Source organism: Coenobita brevimanus, chromosome 58, assembly GCF_032717465.1.
Source record: "Coenobita brevimanus isolate Jiangsu-jjx chromosome 58, ASM3271746v2, whole genome shotgun sequence".
Lineage (NCBI taxonomy): Eukaryota > Metazoa > Arthropoda > Malacostraca > Decapoda > Coenobitidae > Coenobita > Coenobita brevimanus.
The window spans coordinates 2010815-2032561 of NC_137011.1; the positions used below are offsets into that span (position 1 = coordinate 2010815).

At 41.1% G+C, this 21747-nt stretch overlaps 1 protein-coding gene across 1 annotated transcript; it reads right to left on the reverse strand.

Annotated features, from left to right (window-relative positions):
* Window positions 1-68: 68 nt before the first annotated feature.
* On the reverse strand, window positions 69-19125 carry LOC145402575 (uncharacterized). The gene is made up of 15 exons (XM_080274574.1): window positions 19032-19125; window positions 18465-18571; window positions 17884-18006; window positions 17366-17586; window positions 15779-15907; window positions 15513-15671; window positions 15162-15252; window positions 14621-14921; window positions 12945-13168; window positions 9552-9732; window positions 8971-9070; window positions 8447-8576; window positions 2232-2481; window positions 1747-1820; window positions 69-221 (listed from the first exon to the last, which is right to left on the reverse strand). Exons 1-15 carry the CDS (start codon window positions 19123-19125, stop codon window positions 69-71), a joined length of 2337 nt encoding a protein of 778 aa, XP_080130700.1.
* Window positions 19126-21747: the final 2622 nt, after the last annotated feature.

Here is a 21747-nt window from a genome sequence, read left to right on the forward strand (position 1 = left end):
AAGTTAACCAACTAATGGATGGGTGCTTGTCGTATTTAAATTCCGCCAGGTGCTGGGGACGGGCGCCTTCACGTGGTGGCACAGATATGACTGTGTGATGGAGCTTCCAGGTTATACGAACGTCCCTCAGTGGCTTGCCAATTCCCAGAAAGGAGGGTGGTGACCTGCAGCAGGATAGCAATTTCGGCCTGCAGTGCACCTGACTCACTTTTCATTTGATCCTGGGGCCGGAACAACTAAAGTTATAACAACAGCAACAGCAACAATAAATACCAAAGCATTCGCCCACAAATTCGTATTGCCCACCATCACAAAAAAACTAGATCTGTAATCCTACGGCAGTCGGAGGTATATCATCGCAGTTTCGCTAAAATCGAAAAAAATGTATTAGGATTTTGCTGTTTACTTCTACCAAGTTAAATATCACATTAGCATTCAGAAGTCTGAAGTCAGGGGTATTATATTTGTGAAGGTAATTGAGTATAACAGTCCTTTGAAGAATGTCTAATATTTCCTTTTAAATAGCCTTTCTTTTCGTTGACGATACGATACAAAATGGTGACTAATGGCAGGGTAAAATAAACGTAAGAGGATATTTTTTATTGCCAAATCCTCTGGTAATTGGAGGCATATCATCACAGTTTTGCCAAAATTGTTAACAAACAAATCATACGTGCATATCCTGGGATACTGCCCACAGTGTTTGGATACAATTTGCCCACTTGATTTTGAGATATTCTGGGAACAGCGACACACAGACACAGACAGACAGACAGACAGACAGACAGACAGACAGACAGACACACACACACACACACAGACTCAGACACACACACACACACACACACACACACACACACACACACACACACACACACACACACACACAGACACACACACAGAGACACACATACACACACACACACACACACACACACACACACACACACACACACACACTCACACACACATACACACTGACGCAGGCCCTTTCATTATTGACTCATTAGGCGGGCGATAATAATAACAAAAATAACTTCTACTATTACTACTATAACTACAAGTACTACTTCCCTCGAGACGATCTAATTCAGCTGAGAGTAAGTATAGGAGCCTAAGTGTGTTAATACTGGTAACATTTTACGCCCACTTATGGTCGCGTTTTCTCTCGTATTTCATTGCAGTCTACCTCAGATGATTTTATTCAGCTAAGAGTGATTCTTAGTTACTTACACTTTATGAGACCTGAAGCTCTGGAGGGCAAAAACTTATGTCTTTTAAGGGTAAATTAATATAATCGGTAATCTGTATGTCAAAAGGAAGAGACACTGAAGGGTATCATCAGTTTTGTGATAACATCGAGTCGTGAAAGCACCCTCGCGTGCATAGGTCTCGAACCCATCTCACTACTGCAGGTCTTGAAGGTGGGCAGTGGCCATTTAATGACGTTTTTCCTTCTTTTCGGATCCACACACCCTGACCTACTGCTATGCGGTGAGGGTAGTGAAATTAAGCTAGCAAAGACACGATCTTTTGATATGTGGGGCCGGGGTGAGGGGAAGGAACACGGATTACTGAAAAATGGTAATATTCAACACACAATTACATTTGAAATTTAAATATAAGAATATAATTTGTCACTGTTGACAACGGGGCAATGTTGTGCATTCGGCTGTGCAGATAGATTCCCCATATATTCAACCATTCTGTTGCAACTGCGGGATGACTGAAAAGGAAACTGTATACCTTCAAACCATTGAGATTCGAGGACGAGTCTCCAGAGCCCTCCGCAGGATCAAATGTGCAGCGGTCCGGTAGGACTGGAAAACAATTGTGAAAGAACTGTAGGAGTTCGTGTTAAAAAAATGGTTGATGCCTCTATTATGATATTAAAACACCTAATTAATATTAATATACTGTCCAATAGAAGGGATCGAATTTCATTCTTGACTCCAGAAAAGCATTGTAGACTATAGGCGGTGGATAGGGCTGCTTTGGTATTGTGTTGCCAAGAAAGTCTCTTGTTTGTTGCGCATAGTTATTGTGTGTGTCCTGGGCATTACTCTTTAAATGTTGTCTAACATACGTCTGGAAGGCGGTATGGCGGATATTTTGATTATGATTTACTTCTTTGGTTTTGCATTGAACGTGGCAGGTTTTCATATTCCGTGTGCATTCTTCCACGGCAGGCTTCCATTTTCCTTTATGTATTTCGGCCAGCTTTAACGAACCTCGCTGGCCCTCACATTTTTCCACCACTGAGCTTCCTGGCCAGTTTTTCTTTGATCTTGATATATATTTCTTGGTATCTAAGACGCCTTCCCTCTTCCACAGTCTGACCCACCTCTGCACGGTGGTTGCGCTGGCGCCTGTTTGCCTTGCTATGGACCGGAGAGACATTCCCTCCAGCCAGAAGTACACGAACTTCACTCGCTCTGCCATCTCGGTTTTTCTATATGATCTGCGATGTTCCATAGCATCCTGTACGGAATACAATGAACCTGAGAGTGTTGCCCAATATGAAATTAGGTTTAACAGAGAGCATTTTGACAAATACACATTCATTTCGAGCAAACCCTGCAGAGGAAGTGGCAAGGAAGGGATGGCTTCATGTTCACACTCCTGTATCGGGAGAGGAGGTTTGGCATGTCTCTGGTCTGTCACCTGCCATCTGTCTGCTCGTCTTTCTTCAAACTGCTAAACGGCTTGACTGGTTTAAAAGAGAATTAGCATTCAGACAAGTCTGAGAAGACCCGACTGTAATTCAAGAGATGCCTTGGCCGTCCTTGTCACAGCTGGGTCCTCCGCCATCCTGTTACAATTCCCTTCCTTAGTAAGAATAATCTTCATCGCTATGCCAGTCCTAATTATGCATAAGCCATAAGTGGAATAAGAAGGACCTGGAAATAGAATTAAAAAACATAAAAAATGAAGAATTGTAAAGACAGTATCACGTGAAGTGAGTAAAATACTGAATGCCTCATATACGTCTTCAAATTTCTTTACTACACCTTACATACAAACCGTTCACGAATTTTTACGCTCATTTCATGGGCTCTTCTCAAACGCTTTTGGGCTTGAACCATTCCGATGATTACCAAATAAAGAAAAGTATGCGGCCCTTGGCATGGGTATCACTGTACGTATTATTGCTTTCTCAACCTTCATCCCTAGCATTCTCGCATGTTCATCTACCAAATAATCTTTCCTACAGATGACATTAAACAGTGTAAGTATGGTTAAAGAGCAAAAGGTTGTGTGGTGGGAATTGACCTTTAAGCTTTGCCAGACTATGGCCCGTATTCTCGTCGGATAAGGGAGCTCCCTAACACTTTTTCCTAGGCGACGTATTTTGTTTATCACACGTTACTGTCCACGTCTATGTTATATACGGGTAAATCATTCTAATATCACCGTATCGTGCACAGACAACACGCAAAAGTATATTAACCAGATATATGTATATATATATATATATATATATATATATATATATATATATATATATATATATATATATATATATATATATATATATATATATATATATATAAGAGTTTTACGCCATGTCCCATATCCAAAAATAAATCGCTAAGGATGTGGTGCTAGAGAACTTCCTTAACTTACGAGAATACAAGCTTTATTTAAGATAACAGAAACCTAGAATCAATGCCGAGTAGCTGCCAAGATCCATTCATAATTACCAGACTCATTTGTCTGTGTGGAAGGTTATAAGCGTAAATGAAGATTGTAAAAGTAGAGAAGCAGGGAAGGCGTTCAACGAATTATGATATGATGTGGAAGCACAGGGAGAAACAAAAAAAAAAGAAAAAGAAAGCTAAATTAGAGATTTTGGAGGTGTGGTATACATGGGAGTGAAAATAATGAGTGACTACTCTGGAGACTGGGGAGGTGTGGTATGCGTAGGGATAGGCATGAGCACTCACAGAGTGAGTGTAGAGTGATCTGGTTTGCTACGGAGGAATGGCAATATAATTCTTCACTTGAACTTCCAAAGGACAATGGTGTACTTATGCAACATTTAGCTTGAAATCTGTCCTGACGATAAGGGGCTCGATGGCATTACCTCAGACAGTGCGTACGTAAAATTGAGCCAGGGATTTTGATTGTAAAGCTGGTGATTCGTATTAGTGTGGGAAAAAAAATCAGGGATTTCGTGAAAACTAATGTCTTCGGTTGGTAAGCAGTATTTAAGCATTTTTTTCTGAACTCGGTAACAGTTAGCCACACCGTCACCACACTAACACCGTCAGCCACACCAGCACCATACTAACACCGTCAGCCATTCCAGCACCACACTAACACCGTCAGCCACACCAGCACGGCACCACACTCTCAAGACTTACCAGCGGAGAGGCGATGGCGAGTCAGCAGCGAGTGAGGCAGTCAGCCGCACGGGGTCAGGCGGCCAGTGAGGCGGCCAGGCCACAGGCTAAGTATTTATTGACACACACACACACACACACACACACACACACACACACACACACACACACACACACACACACACACACACAGTGTCGTACATCATAAATGTAATTGAAAGTACATGTAGCAGTATTTGCGCTCAGTATTTTACGAATATCCGTCTTTTTTCCTTCTTAGGAAACCCTTGTATCACACTTTTCCTGGAACACATAGGGAAATATACCTACATAACAGAAGTGTCTGGAAAAGCTACAAGGTAGGGAGGTGGAAGCTGGAATGCCCTTTATGAGAGAGGACTGTGTTCAGAAACTGCCTATACTGTTGTGTGTTGATGTACTGTTCTGTTATACGACGATGGGTGGGAGATGCAAGGTTGGTAGAATCCCTGTCCTCATCCGTCTCGTCCCAGTTTTAGTTTTAACCTCTCTCGTTAGTTAAATTTTCCCTCGTTTCGGTAGGCAGTGTTGTCTAAATTCGGGTCAGTAAAACTGGGCGTGTATGTTTTCATTATTATTATTTTTATTATTATTATTATTATTATTATTTTAATTATTACTGCGGTGCATCAACGAAGTAGACGAGAGCAGAGGAGTTCCATGAGGAAGACAGTGCCACTGAAACCACTGCCGCCCACCAGCACCACCAACATGCCCTGAGAGACAACACTAATCATTAACACCACTGGAAACTGTCTATTCATATCTATCTATAGCCGATACCATCCACTCACTTCATGTAGCGCTGCCTTCAAGTGGCTTTACACGGACTGATAAGCCAAACTGTTTCATGTAGCCCAGGAAACCACTATGTTGGGTGGTTACCATGTAACTAAATAGACGCCTGGTGGGCAAATGGGTTAATGTGCTCCTGAAGAGCTTGACTCGAAGGAGTTTGCATCTAAAGACTGGCCACGGTCATTGCTTATATAATGCCGCTTGGGGAAGAGCGACTGGCCACCCTCGAGTTACACCCTTCAATACGATGTTAGTTTATCTTATTCCTGCTTCCATTAGACGATTTTATTCAGCTTAGAGAGAACTTTTTGTAGTGAGGTTAAAGAAGGCTATATCGAGTCCTTGCAGTCGGAAAATGAATAAGGAAATAAATAAATAATACTAGAATGGCACTCAGTAGAGCGCATACCTCCGCCATCAACATCCATGCAATATTCACTGCAAAATTTACGAAAATATCGAAAATCGTACTATCTCGCAACGTTAAAAAAAGTGAAAGTAGTTTTTGTGTAATCTTGCTCACCAACCAACCAACCAACAAACAAACGAACGGACAGGGGTGAAAACATAACCTCCTTGGCGGAGGTAATAATAAATTCATAAATAAGCAACAAAATAAAAAAAATAAGTTGCGTTGATGAACGAGAGATTGAATTAGCAAGAGCTGCGTACTGGAGTTTGAATTCAGAAGTAAGAAGGTTAGCTAGGAGAGATAAAAGAAGATGTGTGGATGAAAAGGTTGCAGAGACTGAAATCCTAATAAACAAAAATGATGGACAGAGTCAAAGAATAGCATATGAATCGATTAGAGAACTGAGTGGTAATGCAGGTAAACGCAAGGAAATACCAATTAGAGACAGGGAAGGAAATTTATTGACCAAAGATGGAGATATTAAAAATAGATGGAAAGAGCATTTTGTGACAGTTCTTAATAGACCAATACCACCAGAAGAGGATATACCGTCTGCTCAGGAAGATTTAAATATAGAAACAGGAGAGTTGAGGCTTGCAGAAGTGGAGAAAGCAGTAAAACAGTTAAAGAATAATAAGGCACCAGGGGAGGATGGTTTATTTCCGGAAATGTTTAAAGTGGAGGGGGATAGATTAATAATGATCTTGACCAAGCTATTCAATAAGATATGGGTGACGGGGTTACTACCATCAGTTTGGAAGAATGGTGTAATTGTTAAAGTTCCGAAGAAAGGAGACCTGAGTGAATGTGGTAATTGGAGGGGAATCTCTTTGTCACCGATAGCTTTGAAAGTTTTCAGTAGAGTGTTGTTAAATAGGTTGGAGCCGGTGGTTGAGGGTATTCTGAGGGATGAACAGGCTGGTTTTAGAAAGGGACGTGGTTGCAATGATCAGATCTTTATAGTTAGGCATTTGATGCAGCAAGTTAATGAAATGAGAGTACCATTAAGTCTTTGTTTTGTTGGTTTTGAAAAGGCTTTTGATAGTGTTTCGAGAGAGTCTATGGGGAAGATCATGAGACATTATGGAATACCAGAGGAGTTTGTGAGGGTCATTATGAACATGCATGAGGACACATTTTGTAAAGTGATGGTTGATGGTTGTCTGAGTGATTCGTTTGAAGTCAAGTCCGGAGTAATTCAAGGTGGTGTTCTATCGCCTTTACTATTTATATTGGTCATTGATTACATTATGAAACGTGTTGGAACAGAAACCGGTGCAGGTATACTTTAGGGAGAGAACAGGAGACTTTTGGATTTAGATTATGCAGATGATATAGTTTTGATTTGTGATGGGCCAGAAGAGATGCAGAGAGTGTTGGACTGTTTGGTGAGTGAAGGTCGCAAGGTGGGTTTGGTTATTAATTGTGGAAAAACTGAAATAATCAATATGAATATGGAAAATGCGCAGGAATGTGTAATTGGAGGTATGGTTGTAAAGCAAGTTGATAGGTTTAAATATTTAGGTACTTATTTAGCCAAGGATGGTTCTTTGAACTTTGAATTCGAGGAAAGGTTAAAGAAGGCTAATCAGGCAATGGGAATGCTTAAAAATATTTGGAATAATAACAATTTCTCTGTGCATACAAAAATCAAACTTTATAAGGTAATGGTTAGGAGTATCTTAATTTATGGACACGAGTCTTGGTACAGCACAGTGACTATGGAAAATAAATTCTTGGTGTTTGAAAATAAAGCACTTAGAAGAATATTAGGAGTTAAGTGGTGGGAAAGGATACCAAATAGTAGAATTAGAGAAATAACGGGAGTGCAGCCAATCGATGAATATGTTAGGTTCTCACGATGGAAGTGGCTAGGACATGTGTATAGGAGACAGGGAATAGTACGAGGTACACCAGGGTGGGTGGCACCTGGTAGGAGAGGTAGAGGAAGGCCAAAAGAGACGTGGGTGAGGACAATGAGACGGGAAGCTGGAGATGAGTGTTGGGGAGATCTTGAGGAGTTAGCACAAGATAGGATGTGGTGGTGTGAGTTCATCGAGGCCCTATGCATCCCCGAGGGTGCCACAGGAAATGATTGATTGATTGATTGTCTCTCGGTAGCAAAAATAAACTAAAAAAAATGTGCCATTGGATTAAAGCGGCGAAACGTAGGGACTAAACACCCTAGCCAGGGGTCCCTACACTCCCCATGTGGCACTGAATGGTTAGCGATACTCTTTTTACTCTAATTTATAGCAACTGATTATCACCAGAATAGTCACGAAGAAGTGCCATGGAAAACATGTAAAGCCCTAGTATTTTTTTTTTTCCCAACCAGGTAGCCTACGTGAAATAACCTTCAAAGGGACGAAAATCTGGGCCAAGTTAAGGTGAAAGAACTGTAGTGAATGGATGAATGGAGTGACTATGGTCTGCCTGAGGGGAAAAAAGGGAAAAAAGAAAAAACTCAGAAGGTTGGTACAGTAATAAGTCAGTCCACCAAGATCATCTCAAGGTTCAACCGTGTGTGTGTGTGTGTGTGTGTGTGTGTGTGTGTGTGTGTGTGTGTGTGTGTGTGTGTGTGTGTGTGTGTGTGTGTAATCGCTAAAATATGATTCTTTCACCTTAACTAAACCTCGATATTCGTCCCTTCGCAGCTCATTTCATGTAGCTCAGTGACAGCATGCTACAGCTCTACATTAGTTCCAGTGCACTTCTTTGTGACTAGCATCATACTCTAGCGTTATCTCCTGGTGCAACTCAGATATCAAGACAGGGAGATGGTAATTTTAGGCGAAGTTAGATTCAAAATGGTAAAGTTATGGAATTCACAAAGTTCAACAAGACTTACCCATAGATTAGTGAGTCCCAGTGTTGTCCTGACGACCACCTTCTTGGGAGGGGTGAGGCAGGTCGTGAAGTTTGGGTTGTACAGCTTCTGCCAGTAGTAATAGATGCCTGACTCTACCACTCTCAACACTCTGCAGGTAAGAAGGCGTGATATACTGCATTGCAAGTACCAAAACAACAGAAGATAATTACCGTATCTTTTATGCTGTTTCATTGAATTTACATCATGCAGTTCTCGTTTTATACTGCAATTTTTAACTCTAACAAACCCCGTCTCCCAATCCTTATCAGTGACTGAACTTCTAGTTTTATCAGTAGTCATACCTGCTACAAAACATGAGCTGCCAGGCTGTAAAATCATATCGTCTTTACAAAGTGAAACTTGGATGATAAAATTGTTAATGACGCAAAATTAAGTACTGTAGATGTCTTGTGTAATTTTCTACAGGTAATCATGCTGTGTAGCATTTCTTCGGGTTCACCTTTGTTTTTCATTCTGAGAACTCTTATGCTTTTCACCCTCACCTTTTATTAAATGGCGGGAGCAGTGGACTGTCCTTCACAAATGCAAACGATGCCACCATGGGACTAATCTCCTCTTGAGCATGGTAGAAGTCACACCTGCCTGGTAAACAAAAAAGGTGCATGCTGTTAAGTGTGGTGGGCTTATGTTGCAACTTTCAGACCTTCATACTGTATTTTATGGCTGTCTACTGACCCCCTACCTATTAAAAATGAAAAATACAATGTGGTGGGGACGACTATAAGCACAAGGTAACACTGCAGCCTATCAGTAGTCATATACTTTGTATTTCTAACAAAGAGATTAAGTTTCGGGTTAAAAACTACAAGTGTTGATCTATTTTGATTACGGTATTTAGTAAAACTGCGGTAAAGGAACTATAGCCATTTGACATTTATTTTTCCAACTATTTTAATATCAACCTAAAACTGTGTAGCAATACACATTGTCTCTTCTTGCAGTGGTTTTGGAAAAATTAAAATATCCTTCTCAGATCGGTCGCCGCGATGCTAAAAAGAAGGATAATGTTTTCCCAACGATTACTCACCAAAAAAACTAAAACATTGTCTTTTGCAAAACTTACCTATTGCAGAAAAGTCCTGTGCCATCATTTCTGTCGATCTGGTGTCCACAAGAGAAATGACATGGGTTCCTCGTCTCACATGCGTGTCCATATACGCGCTGTATTCAGCCAAAAGCACGGACTTGATGCGTCCCACTTTTTGCAGGTCACCAACTTTACCCAACATACCACTCTTAGCGTCCTGTGGGAATTGCAGATACACTACTCTCTTACTTCCTAAATGCTACTACTGCTGTTATTAATTAGTCTCCTGTCCTACATGATGCACTTGATGATTTAAAACTGAATTTGTATCCTTGACACTTTACCTCTTCTCTCTGGTCCCGTCCATGTACTGACTGCAGAATTTTACCTCTGATCAAGGCACAGTGATATGTTCTTACTTGGATAATATATGACTTCTTGATCTTTTTGATGCAGAACATTATGTCTGACTGGCCATGGCATCTGTGTCCTTTCTTGCTTTTGTATAATATTCTAGTGAAAAAAATATAATAACAAATGGTCAGGTTCGACATGACGCGTTCTCATGTCTCAGGTGTACTGTACCACTTCCTCCCTCTTCTGTATTTATATATATGATTATCGTAAGTGCAATATGCATTCGCTTCATATATATATATATATATATATATATATATATATATATATATATATATATATATATATATATATATATTGTCAAACGCCTCAATCCCGTTTGGGGTGGCCACAAACAAATTGCCTCCAAGTCGCCCTGGCCCCCGCCATTTCACTCCCCTGCTCCCAACTCACACCCCCCTCTCTCATATACCTCTCCACCCCATCCCTCCATCTCATCCTCGGCCTCCCCCTCCCTCTTCCCCCCTCCATCTCACTCACATACACTCTCTTCGTCAGTCTTTCACCCTCCGTCCTCTCCACTTGGCCAAACCACCTCAGTGTGTTCCTCATAAAGCACCCTATCACATCCACATCAACACCACAACGTTCCTTTATATCCTCATTCGTCAGCCTATCTCTCCATGTGACTCCACAGGCTCCTCTAAAATAACTAATTTCCACTGCTCTCACTCTTGACTTGTGTCCTTGCAACAACGTCCAAGCTTCACTTCCGTACGTTAGAGTTGGTATCACAATACTGTCATGTAGTAACTTTTTCACTTCCATGCTCACTTCCCTGTTTCTTATCACTGCTTTCAAAGAACCAGCAACCTTTCTTCCCTGCTGTACCCTTTCAAGCACTTCACCCTCCAAACCTCCATCCTTACTCATCACACTATCCAAGTACTTAAACGTACTGATATTTTCCAATTCCTCACCATCCAACCTCGCTGTATATATATATATATATATATATATATATATATATATATATATATATATATATATATATATATATATATATATATATATATATATATATTTGAGTCTGGGTCCGGTAGGACCCAGTTTCATGGATACTTATTCCAGTTAATTCTGGTTACATTTCCTCTTCATCTGGTCATATCGTTGCCTCACAATGAGTGAACTCCCCCACCCTCCCACTACCAACTCCTCCACATAGCACCAGGGATGGACGATGACTTATATTTCGGGTGGGAATATGAGTTATAAACTCGCTTCAAATATCAGTATAGGAATTAACACAGAAGGGAAAAAGCATAACGTTTAATGTTGTCCTCAACCTTATGACGAGGTTAGCTCTATCTTCCTCCCCCCCCTCTCTCTCTCTCATTCTCTCACACACATCTATCTTTCTATATATATATATCTATATTTAAAGACTGTTAGTTGCATCTGTGTTCCATATTTAAAAATTAAGCTGGATTACAAACGCTGAGAGAGGTTTACTTCAAACCAGCAGCAAAGTGAGCCCTTTTTGCAGCTTCATGGCTGCACTCACTGTTAAACAAGTGCAGTCAACATTCCCATTTCCCACCACGGCTATAGCAGAGCAGGTGACCTTGAGACATGGATGTACAGCTGAATGTCTCATATCATCCCTCATACCACCAGGTTCTTTCACAGAGGAACTGGACACTTGCAGCTTCTCTAAATCTTTGTCACGTAGCCCCGTATTTCATCATGTTTAAGCCTTAAAAGACGAGAGCAGCCGCTCTGAAGATGAATAAGATACTTTGGCATTAGCACGAATTAATCGTTAATAATTCTCACGTCGTATACATGACTCCTATGAACCCTAAGAAAAGAAAGGCAACCTGGAAGCAGAACAGATTCGCCTGATGATATTAAGAACACAATAGTTTAGATTTCCCACGCCCAGAAATGGTCAATGAATTAAGGGCGCGTCTACGTGTCCCCGAACATGTGTTGACAATGCATCTCATTTTAGGATGGATGTATGCATAAGTATATAGACAGATGCATGCAGACATCTTCAGTGCTGATTCCATCTTACAAGTGGCAGATGTGATGCGGTGTGTGTCTATACGAGACAGCTGAGACTTTATCATGATGTTACCAACATGATCTGTACGCTGCTGTTCCCAGCATGGTTGCAGCTTGTTCGTTACTATGCGGATTAAATGTTGCCAGCACTTGTTGGAGCATACGACTGGACGCGCCGTAAGACGAACAAAAATTACTTGTAAATCTGCATTAGACCGACTTGCCCATCTTATGTCTTGAGGTATATCAACAGCGTGAAAATAACGCAAACGTAAGAAAGGGAAACGTTCTGCATCGCCGGGCCTCGCCGCCTATCTGAATTTTCTAGCATTATCTGCCATGAGAAAGAGAAGGAGTACCATGTAGTATAGAAAAACTAACAAGCAAATTAATAGGAGGGAAAGAGAGGAAAACTTTAACACCCTTGACTAACACTAAATACTAATTGCACAGACGGTTGTGTCTTTGAAAAAACAATAAATAATACGGTTCTAATAAAAGCTTCAAATGTTGATTTTATAAACCTTTGACCAGACCAAAGTTTCCGTATATTATTAAACAGATACTTATTCTGAGAGGTGTGACATTCAGGTTGCCTTAAAAATGAACAGGAGTTGTCTAAAGAAAAAAAAAAAAAAACAGTATGTCTCCAAGATAGATTCAATGTCCACTGTTTATAAACCTTGTAGATAATAAAAAAATGCAGCAATACAGAGCAACATGACAGTATTAAGTAATTTATGTATGGCTCCATTGTAGAGATGCTGGGATAAGACAATTCATTCTAGGGCCTGTCTATATGAGAAAAATATAGATGGCTTGTTAAGTTGCCTGAAGACCAGTTTTCCTGCTTTTGGGGTAAACGATCTTATACTGAATTTACATCAAGGAATATACTGATAAATGGTAATTTATTATTCATTCCCACGAATAACATTAAGGCTATAGCGTCAGACAGAAATAAAATATTAAACATTAACTGAAACCAAGACAAGCACTAACCAAGAACGTACGTGCGACAGTTGTGCCAGTTGGCACAATAAGAGTGACAGGGTTGTCAACGATGTCCTGCAGTGTCTGTATGGGCATTGGGATGTATCTGACGGCCAGGAGGGACATGAGGTTGCTGGTGTAGCTTTGCGATAACACCATCATTATCATCATCCACACGCCCAGTAGTACACGCTCCCACCACCACCATTTCGATACACTGCTCACGCCTAGATCTGTAATGATATTTAATCCTTGGTTTATGATCTGTGAGGCTGTGTGTGAGATTAAGAAAAGAGGAAGGAGGGTAAACTGAACATAACGTTGGACTGAGGAGATGAAACGCACTGTTGAAGGGAAGAAGAAAGCACACAAGGACTGAATGGGAAACAGAGGGAATGAGGTTGTAGAGGTGACGATGGAGAGTTGTACTTCGAGAAGAAACAGGTGAAAATACCAGTGAGAAAGAAAAGTTGGTGAGTTTGGATGAAGCCTGTGTGTGAACTGGAGGGAATATGGGAAACTATTTTGGAAGGGAAACGCAAGAGAGTGTGAAAAGGGAGGCAGTGAACTGGTTAAAGATAAAATGGCAGAATGCTAGTGGGGAAAAGCGAGAAAGTGAACAGATGGGGGTAGCATTTTAACGAGTTGTTGAATGTACAGAACAAAAGTAATGCTGGTATAAGCAGTTGAGGAGTGGCTGGGAGGATAAGAGAGGTAAGGAAAGTGGAAGGGATCACGAGGAAAGGAATATGTGAGGCATTGAAGAAAGTGAAATTGGGGAAAGCACCAGGAACTGATGAAGGGTGTGGCAAAATGCTGATATAAGAGGTAGAGAGAGTGACTGAACGAATATAGAAAATGTACAGATTGGTCCGGAAGAATGACAGTGTCACGGGACTGAAGTTAGGTATAACAGTTCTCCTGTTCAAAGGAATGGATAAAAGAGGTGTTTGGCAGTCCTAATGGTAGAGGTTTTCTTATAGTGGAGTGGATATGTTGCAGGACAGGTGTCGACAGAGTGAGGGTGAGAACTGAAGGAATGGAGGAATGGTTGGAGAGGAACAAGAGGGTTTCAGGAAGGGGAAGGAGTGTGTAGACCAGATGTTTTTCCTGAAATGTACGTAAAGAAAGAAAAGAAGTTGAATGTTGCCTTCACGGAACTGGAGAATGCGTATGACGTAGTAGACAGCCAAGGAATGTAGAAGGTGTTGAGAATATGTAAAGTGTATAAAAAAATGTCTGAAGTAGTAAAGAGTATGTATGACTGTGCCAGGGAGGCAGTGCGTGTGCAAAATGAACGAATCGAATTCTTTGACTTGAATGTTTGACTAAAACAGGGTGTGTCATATCTGTGGTTGTTCGATGTGTGTATACTGGTGTTAGAAAATAAACAAAAGGATAGGGAACCAGCTGTTGAAGTGTTCCTAGTGAGTGAGTGCAGAATGTAGTAATTGTCTGTACAGTTTGCTGAAGATACTCTTCTCTTAAGAGAAGATGAATGGGAATTGCAAGGCATGGTGAATGAGATTAGAAATGTGTGAGTATGAAACGAAATTTGAGTGTTGATGTGGCAAAGAGTTATGTTTTTTTAATGGAATGAAGTCACTGAGTGCATGTAAGTTGATCGAGTATGCGAAATATAGCTGAATCGCCAGTAAGTTTGAATTTATGGAACGACATCTTACCTTCCTGGAGGAGTACACGGATAGAGCAATATATGATTTTCCCAATCTTGGTGCGGGGTAATGTCTTGTCCAATAAACATTTGCGTAGCACAATGAAAACAGAGATGACTACCAGCAATGAGGACAAGAGGGTTATCCACACCAGCGGAGTCAATGGCAGGAAAAATCCCCATGGGTGTACCTCAGGGCTGCCACGATGCACAATGACGCGAACATACCAGATCACAAGAGGAAATGTAAAGTCTATCACGCGGGTTCGTGGATGAATGACTTGTAAGAGAGATAAGCTCATGTCCACTTCCTGTAAAGCATAGTCACAGTTAAGGTGTGTGCTTTCTGAGCTCCATTCGGCCAGCCACTACTGTAGTTAAGAAAGACCTTAAAAGGAATAACTCACAGTGATTGAAAGAAAACTACTTACATTGATCCATTTTTAGACAGTGAAGGAACAGGTTTCACATTTCGAGTGTATTCTCAAGAAAGCTAATTTAATTAAAATAATATATTCCTTATTCTAAAGTAACAGTACAGAGGCACTAACCTTCCTCTGTAACATCCCCACCATGCCGTTATAGGATCCATTTGACAGTTCAATACCCCATCCGCCGTCTGCTGGCGAGTTGATCTGGAAACTTAAGTGTATTTGGTGGCCAAATAAGAGGTTAAGGTACATACTGGAAAGACACCTTATGTTGTAAATTGAAATATCATATGATGCTGAACGCAGGATAATTAAACAAGATGCACATCCTAATACAAAAGGAAAGGAATTTTACCTCCAAAAATGGTGCTCTGACTTTTTCAGGTTATTGACATTAGAGAACTGATTACCTAAAATAGTCAGCACTGTTATATTCCAAGTATTTACGTCTTTCACATTGTTATAACTCACGTAAAATTCATCTTTTCTGCAAGTGCGTCAAGTATCCGTATAACTGGGTCCAGGATGATGGTCTTCTTCCCTCCGGGAGACGTTGGGTCGTCCACTGTCTTCGTCACGGTTGAGGGAAACTGCACATAAGTCACCTTCAACTGAGGTCTATTAGCAAGCCTTGAATGAGAAAATATATTAGCAAAACTATATTTTCTGTTTTATGAAGCTGCTTCAGATAAAGCCATATCAAAACTACATAAGAGTTGAGAATGTTCCGTACTTACTTCTCAAACTTTTCAGGGAAAAATGGCAGCTGTGAAGTGGTGGTTAATCCTTGCTGGGCCGTCCATGTACCCACCTGGACTGGTCGACCCTCTTCACCAGTGTACGGCACTTCCACATACATTGAATATCTGAAAAGAAAACATTTCACTGTTATTTTCACCTTGACCCAGATTTTCAACTTTTTGCTGAATTTCACGTAGCTCAATAACAGAAAACAACCTCTGCGGCTCTACAGCCATTCCATAGCACTTCTTCGAGACTAGCATCGTATTCTAGTGCTGATTTTTTGTTACAATTCAGCATTCCAGATGAAGAGATGGCAATTTCAAGCCACGTCATAGTAAAAAGGGTCTAGTACATTTTTTGAAAAGGGACAAGGGACCTTGTTTTCTTGTACTTTCATGATCATCGGTGAATCAAATAGCACACTATCAGACAACGAGGCTAACATGTCGTATTAAGCATTTTATTCATTATTATTTATTTATTCATTTTTAGTGTTGTGCACCGTGGTCACATCTTTAGCTACTGTTCAAGTACACACGCAAAATAATCTCGCGATCGATGTTATGCTGAAAAATAAGTGAAATACACACAAATGCAGATGCGTACACAGAGTTAAATATACACACAATACTGTTATAATGAACATAATTTCTGAATCCATGAATTACTCAAGGTGTCCGAAAGGTCTTGGATCATATGGTGGTGAAACGCTGAAAAGGCCTGACGAATATAGTCATCAGTCACACAGCCAGTGTTACGGACAGTAGAAGTATCAATAATGCTATCAGTAACAGTATCAGTAATAATACTTGTAATGGTATCAGCAGAAATGATATCAGCAGTAATAGTATCAATAATGATATCAGCAATAGTATCAGTAATAATAATAATTATGGTATCAGCAGTAATGATATCAGCAGTAATAGTATCAGTAATGATATCAGCAATAGTATCAGTAATAATAATAATTATGGTATCAGCAGTAATGATAGCAGTAACAGTATCAGCAGTAATAGTATCAATAATGATATCAGCAATAGTATCAGTAATAATAATAATTATGGTATCAGCGGTAATGATATCAGCAGTAACAGTATCAGCAGTAGTAGTATCTGCATTAGTGGTATTAGGAATGGTATTAGTATTAATATCAGTAAAAGTATCAGTAATGGTATCAGCAATTGTATCACTAATGGTGTCAGCAGAATAGTATCAGCAGTAATGGTGTTACTGACACTGACGATGCACATGCAGCACTGAAATTTCTCTGTACAGACCAACGCCTCTAAGCAGCCCTAGCGATAACATCAGCACTGCTGATACCAATGGATGAGTACTGCTGACTGGGTGTTTAGTCTGCATTTGTGTATCAATCATATGGTGGACACTTTGGACGCGTTTTAGGATTTCAAGCCATTTCAGCATTATGTACTAAGACTTCATACTTTTCGGACACCCTGTATAATATTGATGAATAAAGAAAAATATTGGCAGAGAGCAAAGGAAAATGAATTAATACCTTTTATAAAAAAGAGCTGCAATACTTGGCATGCATTATGTGAGTGTGTGTTAACTCTCACCTCACTGTTGAACTAGGCGTAGGGATGATTAACATGGAGTTTGTCATGGCGAGTGTGGTGCGGATGTGAGTGAGGCGGTGGAGTGGGAGGCGAGTGAGGACGAGAAGCCTCGTTAACCACACCAGGAGGCGGCCCTTGAGGGACCACTCGGCGAAGACGGCGAGGAAGGCTGGATCGTCACTGACCACCATCACCGTCACGGACCATGACATCTGCCGCAGCTGCTGGTGCCACCGGGGTGCGGGTTAGGGGGTGTCATGATGTATTGATTTGGTTCAGTCATCCCTATAAGGCTAACCCTGGTCGAGGCTGACCTGGACAGAGGTCGGCAGTTGTTCGCCAAGCTCACTCAGTGAACACCGGTATCCATTTCTCAGGTTATGATACTCGTACTCGACTATGAAGTTCGTATATTACTTCAGATCATACCAGACGGAAAACTTACTGGTATTATTGGTATCTTGAGCTTTATAGCTTTCAGTGATGAGGCTGAGGATGCAACAACATCCCATACTTACCCGGCGAGCCTGGCCGAACACCCGGGAGAGCTGTGCCTGCGTCACTATAGCGTCCTGGCCGTCCGCCGCCACCTCGAACACCCCCAAACCCCACGGCGCTACAACACCACTCACACCTGCAAACTGACAACATGGAAAACAGAAGTATCTGTTAATGCTGCGTCCTCCCAGTGACCGGCACAGAGGAGCCCATGTCAGTAAGTTACTGAGAGACATCTGAAGTTTGCTCTTTGCAGCATTTTTAACGCCTCTAGGACAGTTACAAGTGGCTTCAGTCAAAGCAATGCTGAAATTACTATGAAGTGTCGTTCATCTATCAATTTTTTTTTTTGTATCCCGTCACTTATTTGCCGTGTGATACAGTGGCTTGGTTTTGATTACTAATTTTATGGCTTGCTGTCTTGTACTAGTGCAGGACTATTATGCTGGCTTTCTCAAAATAGACATCTGATAATAATAAACATGTACTATGTGCCAAATATACTTGCTAATATCCATTGCTATAATTATACAGAATATTTCAATTTATCTGACCTTTTCAAAGTTACATTAATCCAACTGTGTGTGGCAGCCGAACATACCTTTACTTTTTTTTGTGTAATGACCATAACGAAGGACTCGTGTTGTGGTGCAGCTTCCAGCACGGCGTTCAGGGCCGCCACACCTTCACTGGTCCCTTTCACTGCATCTAAATCCAAACAGATGTTACACTCTCGGGAAATATAATCTTTGTATGTGCATGAAATTTCTTTTTTGCTGTATTTCTTTCATTTTTAAATGTTGTATATTTCCTCAGTCAGACATACTCAGCTGAGGGACGTCTGTTCGTCTTAACTGATTTCAAAACAGCCTCTACTAAGTTTGGTCTAAGTTGGATCAAAGCGCTTAAGCTGACTTTACTGTATGACCTTGACCTTTGATGTGTTGTGCCAAAAATAATCGGTGATCTTAGCAAGACTTCCAAACCATCCACCAAGTTTGTTCAAAGTCGGATAAAACCTTTTTAATTATTTTGTCTCCACAGTATGAGTCAGAGTGGCACACACACACACACACACACACACACACACACACACACACACAAAAGTACACCACCATACTTTCACGTGTGCGCTGATGTAATACTAATTGCACTAGAAGGGACTAACCATGTTGCATGTGCAGTGGTAGTGATGGTAGTGGTATTGGTTGCACCAGTGGAGAGGCGAAGGTGGCTAGAAGCAGGGTCGCCGCCACCCTCATATCTGCCCAAAGAGCCAAGTTAACCAACTAATGGATGGGTGCTCATCGTATTTAAATTCCGCCAGGTGCTGGAGACGGGCGCCTTCATGTGGTGGCACAGATATGACTGTGTGATGGAGCTTCCAGGTTATACGAACGTCCCTCAGTGGCTTGCCAATTCGCAGAAAGGAGGGTGGTGACCTGCGGGAGGATAGCAATTTCGGCCTGCAGTCCACCTGACTCACTTTTCATTTGATCCTGGGGCTAGAACAACAAAAGTTATAACAACAGCAACAACAACAATAAATACCAAAGCATTCGCCCACAAATTCGTATTGCCCACCATCACTAAAAAACTAGATCAGTAATCCTACGGCAGTCGGAGGCATATCATCGCAGTTTCGCTAAAATCGAAAAAAAAATGTATTAGGATTTTGCTGTTTACTTCTACCAAGTTAAATATCACATCAGCATTCAGAAGCCTGAAGTCAGGGGTATTATGTTGGTGAAGGTCGTTGAGTATAACAGACCTTTGAAGAATGTCTAATATTTCCCTTTAAATAGCCTTTCTTTTCGTTGACGATACGATACAAAATGGTGACTAATGGCAGGGTAAAATAAACGTAAGAGGATATTTTTTATTGCCAAATCCTTTGGTAATTGGAGGCATATCATCACAGTTTTGCCAAAATTGTTAACAAACAAATCATACGTGCATATACTGGGATATTGCCCACAGTGTTTGGATACAATTTGCCCACTTGATTTTGAGATATTCTGGGAACAGCGACACCTAGACACAGACACACACACAGACACACACACAGACACACACACAGACACACACACACACACACACACACACACACACACACACACACACACACACACACACACACACACACACACACACACACACACACACACACACACACACACACACACACACACACACACACTCACACACACATACACACTGACGCAGGCCCTTACATTATTGACTCATTAGGCGGGCGATAATAACAACAAAAATAACTTCTACTATTACTACTATAACTACAAGTAATACTTCCCTCCCGACGATCTAATTCAGCTGAGAGTGAGTATAGGAGCCTAAGTGTGTTAATACCTGTAACATTTTACGCCCTCTCATGGTCGCGTTTTCTCTCGTATTTCATTGCAGTCTACCTCAGATGATTTTATTCGGCTAAGAGTGATTCTTAGTTACTTACACTTTATAAGAACTGAAGCTCTGGAGGGCAAAAACTTATGTCTTTTAAGGGGAAATTATTATAATCGGTAATCTGCATGTCAGAAGGAAGAGACACTGGAGGGTATCATTAGTTTTGTGATAACATCGAGTCGTGAAAGCACCCTCGCGTGCATAGGTCTCGAACCCATCTCACTACTGCAGGTCTTGAAGGTGGGCAGTGGCCATTTAATGACGTTTTTCCTTCTTTTCGGATCCACACACCCTGACCTACTGCTATGCGGTGAGGGTAGTGAAATTAAGCTAGCAAAGACACGATCTTTTGATATGAAGGGCCGGGGTGAGGGGAAGGAACACGGATTACTGAAAAATGGTAATATTCAACACACAATTACATTTGAAATCTAAATATAAGAATATAATTTGTCACTGTTGACAACGGGGCAATGTTGTGCATTCGGCTGTGCAGATAGATTCCCCATATATTCAACCATTCTGTTGCAACTGCGAGATGACTGAAAAGCAAACTGTATACCTTCAAACCATTGAGATTCGAGGACGAGTCTCGAGAGCCCTCCGTAGGATCAAATGCGCAGCGGTCCGGTAGGACTGGAAAACACTTGTGAAAGAACTATTGGAGTACGTGTTAAAAAAATGGTTGATGCCTCTGTTATGATATTAAAACACCTAATTGATATTAATATACTGTCCAATAGAAAGGATCGAATTTCATTCTTGACTCCAGAAAAGCACTGTAGACTGGAGGCGGTGGATAGGGCTGCTTTGGTATTGTGTTGCACAGAAAGTCTCTTGTTTGTTGCGCATAGTTATTGTGTATGTCCTGGGCATTACTCTTTAAATGTTGTCTAACATACGTCTGGAAGGCGGTATGGCGGATATTTTGATTATGATTTACTTCTTTGGTTTTGCATTCAACGTGGCAGGTTTTCATATTCCGTGTGCATTCTTCCACGGCAGGCTTCCATTTTCCTTTATGTATTTCGGCCAGCTTTAACGAACCTCGCTGGCTCTCACATTTTTCCACCACTGAGCTTCCTGGCCGTTTTTTCTTTGATCTTGATATATATTTCTTGGTATCTAAGACGCCTTCCCTCTTCCACAGTCTGACCCACCTCTGCACGGTGGTTGCGCTGGCACCTGTTTGCCTTGCTATGGACCGGAGAGACATTCCCTCCATCCACAAGTACACGAACTCCACTCGCTCAGCCATCTCGGTTTTTCTATATGATCTGCGATGTTCCATAGCATCCTGTACGGAATACAATGAACCTGAGAGTGTTTCCCAACATGAAATTAAGTTTAACAGAGAGCATTTTTACAAGTACACATTCATTTCGAGCAAACCCGGCAGAGGAAGTGGCATTGAAAGGATGGCTTCATGTTCACACTGCTGTATCGGGAGAGGAGGTTTG